Raw genomic sequence first — 11,724 nt, 5'->3', positions numbered from 1 at the left:
CATTACATCCCATCCCATCACGTCCTATCCCATTACATCCCATCCTATCCCATCCCATTACATCCCTTTCCATTTTATCCTATCCCATCCCATCCCATTCTATCCCATTCTATCCCATCCCATTACATCCCATCCCATCCTATCCCTTTCCATTTTATCCTATCCCATCCCATTACATCCCATCCCGTCCTATCCCATTATATCCCATTCTATCCCATCCCATTACATCCCATCCTATCCCATTCCATTACATCCCATCCCATCCTATCCCTTTCCATTTTATCCTATCCCATCCCATTATATCCCATTCTATCCCATCCCATTACATCCCATCCCATCCTATCCCATTACATCCCATCCCATCCTATCCCTTTCCATTTTATCCTATCCCATCCCATTATATCCCATTCTATCCCATCCCATTACATCCCATCCTATCCCATCCCATTACATCCCATCCCATCCTATCCCTTTCCATTTTATCCTATCCCATCCCATTATATCCCATCCTATCCCATCCCATTACATCCCATCCCATCCTATCCCATTCCATTTTATCCTATCCCATCCCATTATATCCCATTCTATCCCATCCCATTACATCCCATCCCATCCTATCCCATTACATCCCATCCCATCCTATCCCTTTCCATTTTATCCTATCCCATCCCATTATATCCCATCCCATCCCATCCTATCCCATTACATTCCTTTCCATTTTATCCTATCCCATCCCATTATATCTCATCCCATCCCATCCCATCCTATCCCATTACATCCCTTCCCATTTTATCCTATCCCATCCCATCCCATTATATCCCATTCTATCCTATCCCATTACATTCCTTTCCATTTTATCCCATCCTATCCCATCCCATTACATCCCATCCCATTCCATCCTATCCCATCCCATTGTATCCCATCCCATCCCATCCTATCCCATTACATTCCTTTCCATTTTATCCTATCCCATCCCATTATATCCCATCCCATCCCATCCCCTCCTATCCCATTACATTCCTTTCCATTTTATCCCATCCTATGCCATCCCATTACATCCCTTCCCATTTTATCCTATCCCATCCCATTATATCCCATTCTATCCTATCCCATTACATTCCTTTCCATTTTATCCCATCCTATCCCATCCCATTACATCCCTTCCCATTTTATCCTATCCCATCCCATCCCATTATATCCCATCCCATCCTATCCCATTACATTCCTTTCCATTTTATCCCATCCTATCCCATCCCATCCCATTATATCCCATCCTATCCCATCCCATTACATCCCATTACATCCCTTTCCATTTTATCCTATCCCATCCCATTATATCCCATTCTATCCCATCCCATTACATCCCATCCCATCACGTCCTATCCCATTACAACCCATCCTATCCCATCCCATTACATCCCTTTCCATTTTATCCTATCCCATCCCATCCCATTCTATCAAATTACATCCCATCCCGTCCTATCCCATTATATCCCATTATATCCCATTCTATCCCATCCCATTACATCCCATCCCATCCCATTACATCCCATCCCATCCTATCCCATCCCATCCCATCCTATCCCTTTCCATTTTATCCTATCCCATCCCATTACATCTTCCCATCCATGTTTTCGGGTTGTGCGTAACGACGCATGAGAGCGTGACGCGCGGCGTACGCGGCGTACCGCGTCATATCTTCCAACACATCCGCCGCTTCCTGGCCGGCCCAGGCAGGCGCCTCAGGCCCCGCTCCAACACTGAACCGCTATCCGCTCATCATCATCAGTCACCGGTGAAGACACACCGAGTCCTCCGCCCCCGGTCCGTGAGGAGCTGCCGCCGCCGGTATGAGTGGATGAAGCGGCTGAGATCAGCAGAGAGGTCCCGGGACTCGGTGCTCGGTGAGTGTTTGTTCAGGAGGGAACCGTTGGTTTGTTTTGTCTCCACAATGAATCACAGTCAGCTGTTTGTCCCGGTGTCTCAGGACAGCATTTAAACTGTTGACTGTTGTTTCGTCCAGTGTTTAAATACATGTTAGATCAGTCCCGTTAATCCGGGGATCACATGGAGGTTTAGAGGATCTGACTTTGTGTTGGGATCTTTGTTCCTGTGAAGTTCAGACATCATGGACTGTTTCCTGTTTGTTCATCTCCACAGACACGTTCACTCACATGTTCCTGACCTGCTGCCATTCACTTCACCTCATTACAGCAGCAGCGACTGACAGCAGATCAGTTTCTCCTCTGTCACACACCAGACACAATGAGCAGCAACTAAACACATTTACTAAGTGCTGTGCTTAAAGGAACAGTGTGGAGGCTTTAGTGGCAACTAGAGGTGTGGACTGTAGACTGCAACCAGCTGAAACTTCTCCCACTTAGAATTCCCTCACTGCTAACTGTTCAGGATGTTTCTTTAGCAGGAGCCGAATTATCCACAGAGGTCTCTTCCTGTCAAAAACAAACAGACCAGCTGATTTAAACCAGTAAAAACACAGAATAAAACAGTTTGACGTTACAAATCGGTGTTTCTCCAGTGGTGTCTGGCATGTCGTTAGCCTGGTGAAGCATGTTTTCCTGTTTCCAACATTTTCTCACAAGTGCGATTCAAAACACGAGTGAGTGTTAGTACACGACTGGTTTCCTCAAACAAGACAAATCAAAGACAAATCAGATCAGCTGTGTTTTGACATTATCATGAAAAGAGGCATTCATGAGGACAGCTACGTGTTCTCTTCCTGGTTTTTGTCACCACGACAACCACAGACACATTCAGCTGAAAGTCGCCAGTCAACATGGTTGCAAGCATGCGCTTTTTTTTGATAACTTGAGATCCAGTGTCCAGTTGCACAAAAAAACAACAACCTTAAGTTAAGATTATCCTTAAAGTCAAAGGTAATGTTTCCTTAAAATTGATTGCATGAAACACCCTTAAGTCTTCTCTTTCCATAAAATGCTCACTTAAGTTTTTTTTTTTTTCTCTTTTCTTGGTCTTATTTTAGGAATCACTTCAGTAAGATTACATTGCAGCCTGTTCTGCAGCTGCATCTCTCTCAATCAATACTGGACCAAATGTAAAAAACAGTTGTCCCAGTTAGTCACTGAGACACAAAGCATGGAAAAATAGTAGAGCCCAAACCTGGTTCTTTTGAGATCATCACACAAAATACTGAGCTTGAGCCCAACCAAGCCCAACATCCCCAAAAAGCTCTAGTCGGCTTCTAAGGCCCTGGACACACTGGCTGTGTGGTGGCACAAGCCACGAGCGTCTACAGTGGAAAATAGACCCGCTCGGTGGATCACTGACTCTCTACACTGTTTTTCCCCGTCAGAGAAACTTCCTGTTGCAGCCGGAAGGAAGGACAGAGAGCCAGACTGCTCCCTCTCCATCTCTCCCTGCCTGCAGGAAGTGCTCACTTTTTAATATTATTTATTTATTTAAAAAAAATAAAACCAAACCTGATCTAAACCGTCTGGCTTTTCGGGACCTGTTGGGCTCGGGTTGAGAACTGTAATAAATGAGGTCCAGATTGAAAACTTGAAAACTGAAAGTTTCCCTTTCAGTGTTATACTTAAGAAGAAAAGTTAGTTAGTAAGTTAAAAGTGTTTTGTGCAACTGGCTACTGACGTTCAGGAGGTTTTTACCGGTAGCCGAATCACCCACAGAGGTCTCTTCCTCTCCAAAACAAACAGACCAGCTGATTTAAACCAGTAAAAACACTAAATAAAAACGTTTCATGTTATAAATTACTGTTTCTCTGGTGCTGTTTGGTGTCCTGGAGATGGGCCGCTCACCCTTCCACCTGCTCAACATTTCTCTCTGATGAGATGGGTACAAATTGGAGGTATTTGTAATTTACTTGAGTATTTCCAGGAAAGGCTGAACTGTTAGCAACATTTTCTTTCCATCTCTGAAACACTTTGCTGATATTAACAAATTTTATTTCATTTATTGTCAGACTGTCTGTTTGACCAGTCCGTCTAACTTTTTCGGGTTGCTTTGCAGTGTAGTCAGTTGTTGACAATGCTCGAATAGCAACTTCCTCTGCAGGATTCTCCTCCATTGAATCAGCCTTTCACTATCTAAGTGGACGTGCATGCTCATATGCATTTGTAGAACAGCCAATAGGAACGCCCTCTCTCTGAAATGTGATTGGCTAAAGTCTCCCGTCACAGGCTAGATTTTCTAAAATCTGAAAACAGAACCAAGAGGAGGTGCAGAAGTCGAGTTTTCTCTCAGACCACATGAATTACAATATGCACAAAGGTTATTATGGGATTTTTGCCCAAGGACTCTAAAAGTAATGTACCTACCTCAGCTTGAGGCTAAATCAACTCTTTAAAAACCCTTTTTGATCAGCTGGAAAATGTATCATCACAAAGCTGAAAACAAGCTGTTTTTCTGACTTTTCAGTGATACGTGGTTCTCACAGGACAGACACGCTACAAACATATGATGATCTTATAGAATATGATGCGACGCTTTAGATTAAACTACCCAGCAGTATAAAGAGAAGTTCAAATGAGCTCGACCTTAAAATATAGAGCTGTAAATTGACACATTAATGCAGCAGGAATATTCATCCAAAACATCAGATAGAAAAGGGAAACACATTTTACTGCTACATACACACTTTTACTCAAAGTACTGTAAGTACATTTAGCTGATACATGCTTTTAATTCAGTAAGGTTTTGAATGCAGGACTTTGACCTGTAGTAAAGTGTTTTCACAGAGTGGTTTTAGTTCTTTTACGGCAGTAAAGTATCTGCCATTCCTCAACTGACAGCGAGTGACATCATTCATTTCTCTCTAACACACCACCAACCACAATAATCAGTGTCCATGAATGTGTGTGTTCTGTCCACAGCGTCGGAGCTGGAGGCGTCGGTTGAGGCGGAGCGGCCGTGGTGATGGTGTTGGACTCAGGTGAAGTCTTCATGGATCAGGTTGAGGGTGAAAGTGTCGGGAGCAGCAGGAGCTTGTTGGAGCCAGATGTTCGGGCAGATCGTCCCAAAGCGCCCAGATCGCCGTCCAAAAGGAGCAATGTTGCCAAGAAGGAGAAGGTGTCCCACAACGGACTCCCGGCCCAGACAAACAGCGGCCAGGTAGCACAGAGGAGGATGTCATCATCATCATCATTGTTAAAAGGTGGAGCTGCGCCCAGACCGCCCCTCCGTCGCCCCCTCAGCCTGGAGATGACGCCTCAGCGCCTGCGAGGGTCTCAGGAGCACATGGCCGACAGGCGCATCGTGCAGCCTCCTTGGCGCAGTGGTTCAGCCGCCCCCTCGCCCCCGGCTCGCAGCCTGACCAGCCCCAGCCTGGGCGCAGGCGGCTGGATGCGCCGCAGTGAGAGCACCTGCTCGGTTAATTACTCCCTGGGGATGCGGGCCGGCAAGGGGCAAATGCGACCTGCCACCTCCCTGCCACACATAGCTAAGGGGGTGGGGATGGGGAGCAGGTCGCTGCCGACACCATCCAGGCCGTGTCTGCTCGTCGCCCTCAGGCCTCTGAACCTGGAGCAGGAGAAGCAGACGTTCTTCCAGTCCGACTACAAGTACGAGCCTCAGTTTGAGTACGCACAGCCGGAGCCCAAGAGCGTGTTGGAGAAGTACAAGGAGGGCTCAGGCCTCTTCCTCGAACAGGTACGGTACCAGACATCTACCTGTGAGTTCAGATGATGGTGATGGTGATGATGATGATTTTTTTTTTCACCTGCAGGCGGTTGGAATCATGGAGTGCGTCCTGAGGAAGTTTGGCTCCTATGAGAACTTTGAGGAGGTGACAGGCGGCAGCGTCCTCCCTAAAAGTCAGGTCTGGGCTGCTGTACGCAAATATCTGCAGAAAGAAGGCTGCGTCGGGGAGGTGAGTGACATAAAGCACACACAGAGACAAGTCTCAGACAACGGCAGACATTTTGACTCGTCACAGAAAAGCACAGGCGTTACTAATAACATTCAGAAATGACTCAACCTCTGCACCTCCTCTTGGCTCTAGTTTTAGGTTTTAGAAAGTCTAGCCCCTGGCCAGTGGTCAAGAATCCTGCAGAGAAGGTTGATATTTTAGCTTTGGCAACAACTGTCTACACTGTAGAGCAACAGAAGAAAGACGGACTGATCAAAAAGAGTCTGACAATAAACAAAATAAAACATGTGTCAGTATCATCAAAGTGTTTCAGAGATGGAGAGAAAATGTTGCTAACAGTTTAGCCCTCTGCTAACCTGAGCTAAAGGCTCACGGCTGCAGCTTCAAGTTCAGATTTATGTGTCATTTAATTCATGTTCACGTTTATGTAGCTAACGTTAGCGAGAGCCTTGAATCACAGTGCCTTGCTCCCCATCGCCACAGACCACCTCACTGGAAGGAGAGTGGCCACAGCAACCTGAATCGAGCCAGCTCAAAACCAAGTCCCTGCTGGATTAGCAAACTTTCTGTTGCTGCTGTTACATAGGTTAGACCCGGTGCTGCTGCGAACCACCAGCCCACTGTGACGACTGCCACTGGGGGGTTTGTGCTGGACGTACTTAAGCTGGGATGAAGTGAGGAAGCGTGGGGTGGCTAGCAGCTAATTCTTGTCTGATAAACAGAGAGAGAGCGGGGTGAGGAGGGGCTGAGAGAATGAGCTATGTGCAACTCTACAATAAAATAAGATTGAATAAATCAGTGTGTAGGAAACACTGGGTCACTGCCTGTGGTCATCTGGTAGTTCTTTTTTGCCTTCTCCAGATTTTTTGCTGACCCCAGCTTTAAATATGTCTAAAAACAAAATCTGTAAAAACGACATAAAATAGTGCCGACGGATTTTAGTCTCACTGCTCAGTAAGTTAACAAATGGTTTTAAAGTTGGGAGTCAGCTCTTCAATTATCCATAGTCCATATGATCGTCAGCTGGCACGAGCCTCCTTCAAACAGCACCTAATGTCAAATAACAGGAAAGCTTTATTTGTTCTCATGATAGAGACGTGTACAAAATGATATCTGTAGTCGTTTCCTGTGTCGACTGTTTGTCAGTTTTATCTGCAGCACAGTGAGTGGTTGGCGTGTTGATATAAGATACGAAGGTGCAGTGGATGAAAACGTTCCCTCAGGGCTCTGTAAGGGCGTCTTTGAGAGGCAGTTGATTGTGTTTACCCTCCACCTGCTCCGCCCTGCAGGCGTCTGCTGAAGTCACCTGCGTACATGCCTGCAGTGCAGTTTGTCTGACGTTGCGCCACTTGAACATGCACACGTAACCACTAATACACAAATACAGCACAGCAAACACATTTTAAAGTAGAGCTGAAACAATGAGACGATTAAGCAGCAAAAAAGTCCAAAAATTGCGTCTCCAGCTTCTCACATGGTGACGTTCACACGGTGGTGCAGTGGATAGCACTGTTCCCTCACAGCAAGAGGGTTCCTGGTCGAACCCCAGGGTGGGGGAGCCCTTCTGTGTGGAGTTTGCATGTTCTCCCCGTGTCAGCGTTGGTTTTAGTAGTGGTGTGTCATATCACCTCGTTTACGATAATACTGGTCTAATTTTCAATATCACATAAAAAATGTATATCTTGATACTTCAACCTGCTGACATATTGACGTCACACTGTTACCCACGGCAACAACAAGCATGGCTAAAAGTGAAATTATCACCGACTCCTTGGTGGTTCCAAAAAGAGGAGCAGCTTCAGTAGTGTGGAATAAACTGTGGCATCCTGAATGTTTTACTTCTCTTAGCGCTCAGAGGGAACTCATTCAGCGGCTCCTCTGGCAGCAGCACAGCGTCTCTCTCTCTCCTCTCTCGCCGTGTCTGATACGCCCCACCCTTGGGTGGCCCTATGGGGCGAACAAAACTTCAACACTGATCCAAAATCACCACATAAACACAAGCAAACCAGACAACACAGCTCCCAGGCTGAAGGGCAGCAGGACCTGGGGCCTACTGCACAAAACTAGGATAAGGGATTAAGCAGGGATATCTTGGTTATTCTGGCTCAACGTATTCGTGATCCGGTTGCACAAAAGCGGGATAGTGGACAGCGGGATATGTTATGACATAAGTTACCATGGAGATTTATTCTGTGGAGCTAGCCTGCTCCAGACCAGGCTAAGTTCCAGGATCTATTTAATCTCATCCCTTATCTCAGTCAGCAGTCACCACAAACGGAAACCAATAGTTATTCCACTTCACACTGCACATTGTTATCACATTCAACCAGACCCACTGTCATTATTTAAACATTTGTGATCATTAATCATTAATCATTTTAGATAAATGATGATTTTAGATGATTTTGCAATCATTAGATAATTTACAGTTTTCCATAGACTATATATAAAATACACATCCCATATAAATATAAATACACATGAAAGAGTAACATGATGTTCCTTTATTGAATAAGGATAAATCAAAGCAAGTAAACCATGAGCTCCTTTCAAAACTGAAGTCACACAGTGACTCTACAAGATAGAAAGCACGGAATCAAAGCATATTATACAACACAAGAATAAATACACATTCAAAGGTCTGTATATGATACACCCTGCATGTCTGCACACTGAAATAAATGCAGGACAAATCCATACACAACAAATGAACAGACAAATGAATGGATGCAGTAGCCTCCCTGCAAGCTTGTATACACACAGTATACAGCACAAACAACATAAGAGGCCAAATCAATTTAAATTGAATAAAAAAACACAAATTCCTCTGCCAATGCAGGCCATATTTAACTGAAATTCACAGCATGCGTCTCTGCCACTGCAGGACATATTTAACTTAAATTTAATGCATGCATGTTAACTAAAATAATTTAACACATATTGGTCCCTGACCAGCCGACCACTGTCGTCATCAGGGAAGATGGCAGGATTGTCCCAGTCCATGTGTGATGGCACTCTGGGGGCCCTCTCCTTCCTCAGGCAGGCCACATTGTGGAGGACAGCACAGGCCATAGTGATGTCACATACCCTTAAAGGGCTGACCCTTAAGTGGTTAAGACAGTGAAAGCGTGCCTTCAGGAGGCCAAAGGTCATTTCGATCCTGGCCCTTGTCCTGGCATGGGCATGATTATGGGCCTGCTGTGCTTCCTGAGGGTCTATGTATGGTGTGAGGAGAAAAGGCTGGCAGGCATACCCCCTGTCCCCCAGCAACACACCAGAGAATTCACCTGTCAATACAAAATCTCATCATCACAACCTCATAAATAGAGTGACATTCTTGACACAGCCATGATGTAAAAAGCGGTTATTAACAGAGGTTGTGTGGCTCACCTTGTGATAGGCACTGATAGATTCCAGAGGTCCGAAAGACTCAGGAGTCATGGACTGGGCCGGGCCACTTTGCCACAACATTGCTGATCAGATAGTCAGCATCGCAGACCATCTGAAATGATAAGATGAAGACTATTAAACCAATCAATGCACATCACAAGCAATGCACAGTGTTCATTAATCGACAATATCAAAACGTAATGTTCACCTGAACATTAATGCTGTGAAAGGATTTCCTATTCACAAAATCGGGGGATTATATATGTATATATGTAATATATATATATATATATATATATATATATATATATATATATATTCTATATATATTCTTATGATCAATCAGCATACACATGGAGCATGAGGAGCAAACATAGGATAAGATAAGGTAAGATAAGATAAGAGGAACTTTATTTATCCCAAAGGGAAATTCAATTACGTCAGTGAGCTCATGTATTTATCAAAGAGTTATACAGTCTGATGGAGTTGCATTTACACAATTTCACTCACATCTGCAGTCAATTTCAGTTACAATTTCAACTGATTCATAATCAGAGTACAACTACGTTTTCGGAGATGTTAATTAACTATTTGGATTGTAATTGTGATGGCTTCAGCGGAGCAGTGAGTGTGTATTTGTGCACTACTTACGCATTCAGGCCGCCTGCAACTTTGCCACGCTTTCTCTCGTTGTTTTATTACTGTGGCGGTGTTGCCTTTCTTTATGATTTGATCCTTTACCTCTTCGTAAGCCTCCATGAGGATTTCTGCCTCCGACGGGGTAAAGTACGCTGCTCTCGTTGCCATGGTGAATCGGTGAATCTGTGATCGATGGCGGGGTCTGTTTGGGGAAGCCGCGTGCGCGCATTGATCCAGGATTGGTTTCACCTGGCTTGATGAATCCGTGTCTGCTCATCCTGGCTTGGTCTTTGTGCAACCAATTAAGCCTGGACGTTCTTGTTTTGGATTCGTTGAACCCAGCTCAGTCATTTATCCTGGATGTCTGAATCCTACTTTTGTGCAACGGGCCCCAGCAGTCCCCACACCAGAGGCCTCTCTCCTCTGCTGCTGACACAGGAGCTCCTAAACACCTCCTCCATGCCAGGTGTGCTGCACCTCGTTAACTAATGCAGCACACCTGGGCAGGTCTATAATGGAGGGAAAAGGGACAGCAGCACAGAGCACACACACACACACGAATCTGAGTCTCACTCTGAGTTAGTGTTGTTGTTCACAAACTAAAGACATGAGAGATTGTTTTAGTTTTTACTGAAGATTTGAAACAAGCTGTAAAACTATTTATTTACTAAGTATTTTAGGGCCATATCACCAACCCTACTAAGTGTATAGTGAAAATGAGTAACAAGATCTTGGGAGTTCAGCAGATTACGTTATTCGTCCTGTTTCACAAACAGATAGAAAGGAAGGGTGAAGTCGTCCTGTCCCACAGCTCCCACCTCTTATTCTCCGAGTGTCAGTTTTTGCCTTCTGGCTCTCGGCTCAGATTTCCCCCGTGACAGAGTAACAGACCCTTTCTCACTGTGTGATGTAAGACCACCGTGTTTGAGCCACGTTGGTCATCTTTCGTCTGGGACAGCCCAATATCACAAAGTGTATACGAGGTTTAAAATGTAAGTGTGATACCTGAACACACCCTGCTGCACACCGTAAATGTTTTATGTGTATTGTATATGGATTAGATCGGAGTGACAGTTAAATAAACTTGTTCTGAACTGTGTGAAGTGACACAACAACAGTCCCATTAAATCCTCTGCAGTGTGTAAACGTTAATATTTCCCAAAGGTGGAAACTGTTTGTTCAGTCTCTGTTTAGTCGGAGTGAAATGTAAAAAGAATAACTGAGAGAATATCAATCAGGACGTCAGAGGAGGAGATGATGATGATGATGATGATGATGTCTGTGTCTCCAGGTGGTGGTGCGTCTGTCTGACGAGCTGCTGTCTCAGGCGGTGATGGTGGTGGAGAGCTGTCGTCCCACTCTGACCATCAACCTGGCCGGAGCTCGACAGCACTGGCTGGAGGGGATGCTGCGACATGAGATCGGTACGCTGCAGCTCACACACTCATCAACACATCAACAACAAAGTGTCAGATATTTAATCCATCATCCAACACAGCAGTGTTTCCTCAGTGACCGGATCTGCAGAGTTCAGCAGCATTTTATCACATCGGAGGCCATTTGGGTTTGTCTTTGGTTCTAAATATGTTGATATGATAAAAGAAACAAAAGAGGAAAAGAAAGAAGAAAATATGCAGGAGGAACCAAAATAATATTGAAATTAAAGACTGACTCAATTAGTTACTCAATGCATGAGTTGATGACGTGAATCCATCAGCACACCTTAAATTTCACTGTGACAACTTTGACCATCACTTTAGTTTTTATATGACACACACTTTTAGTAATGACTTTAAAAATATAGATTCATTTGGAGCAGATTATGTGAA

The 11,724-nt window shown here is 44.7% G+C and overlaps 1 protein-coding gene and 1 long non-coding RNA gene across 2 annotated transcripts in view; one reads left to right on the top strand and one right to left on the bottom strand.

Annotated features, from left to right (window-relative positions):
• The first annotated feature begins 1,681 nt into the window (after positions 1–1,681).
• Positions 1,682–11,724, top strand: part of kiaa0895l — a 16,374-nt gene continuing 6,331 nt past the window's right edge. Inside the window, exons 1-4 of the mRNA XM_050040772.1 lie at positions 1,682–1,904; positions 4,872–5,646; positions 5,723–5,866; positions 11,187–11,319. Coding sequence (XP_049896729.1) covers positions 4,915–5,646; positions 5,723–5,866; positions 11,187–11,319 — 1,009 coding nt within the window. The 5' untranslated portion in view covers positions 1,682–1,904; positions 4,872–4,914. The remainder of the gene's footprint in view (positions 1,905–4,871; positions 5,647–5,722; positions 5,867–11,186; positions 11,320–11,724) is intronic.
• LOC126388065 (uncharacterized) lies at positions 8,356–10,118 on the bottom strand. Its single transcript, XR_007569717.1, has 3 exons — positions 9,908–10,118; positions 9,257–9,368; positions 8,356–9,153 (listed from the first exon to the last, which is right to left on the bottom strand). It is a non-coding gene; the product is annotated as an uncharacterized LOC126388065 (long non-coding RNA).

This window comes from Epinephelus moara, chromosome 1 (assembly GCF_006386435.1).
Source record: "Epinephelus moara isolate mb chromosome 1, YSFRI_EMoa_1.0, whole genome shotgun sequence".
Taxonomy (NCBI): Eukaryota; Metazoa; Chordata; class Actinopteri; order Perciformes; family Serranidae; genus Epinephelus; species Epinephelus moara.
This window is presented reverse-complemented; position numbering and strand designations above follow the sequence as displayed.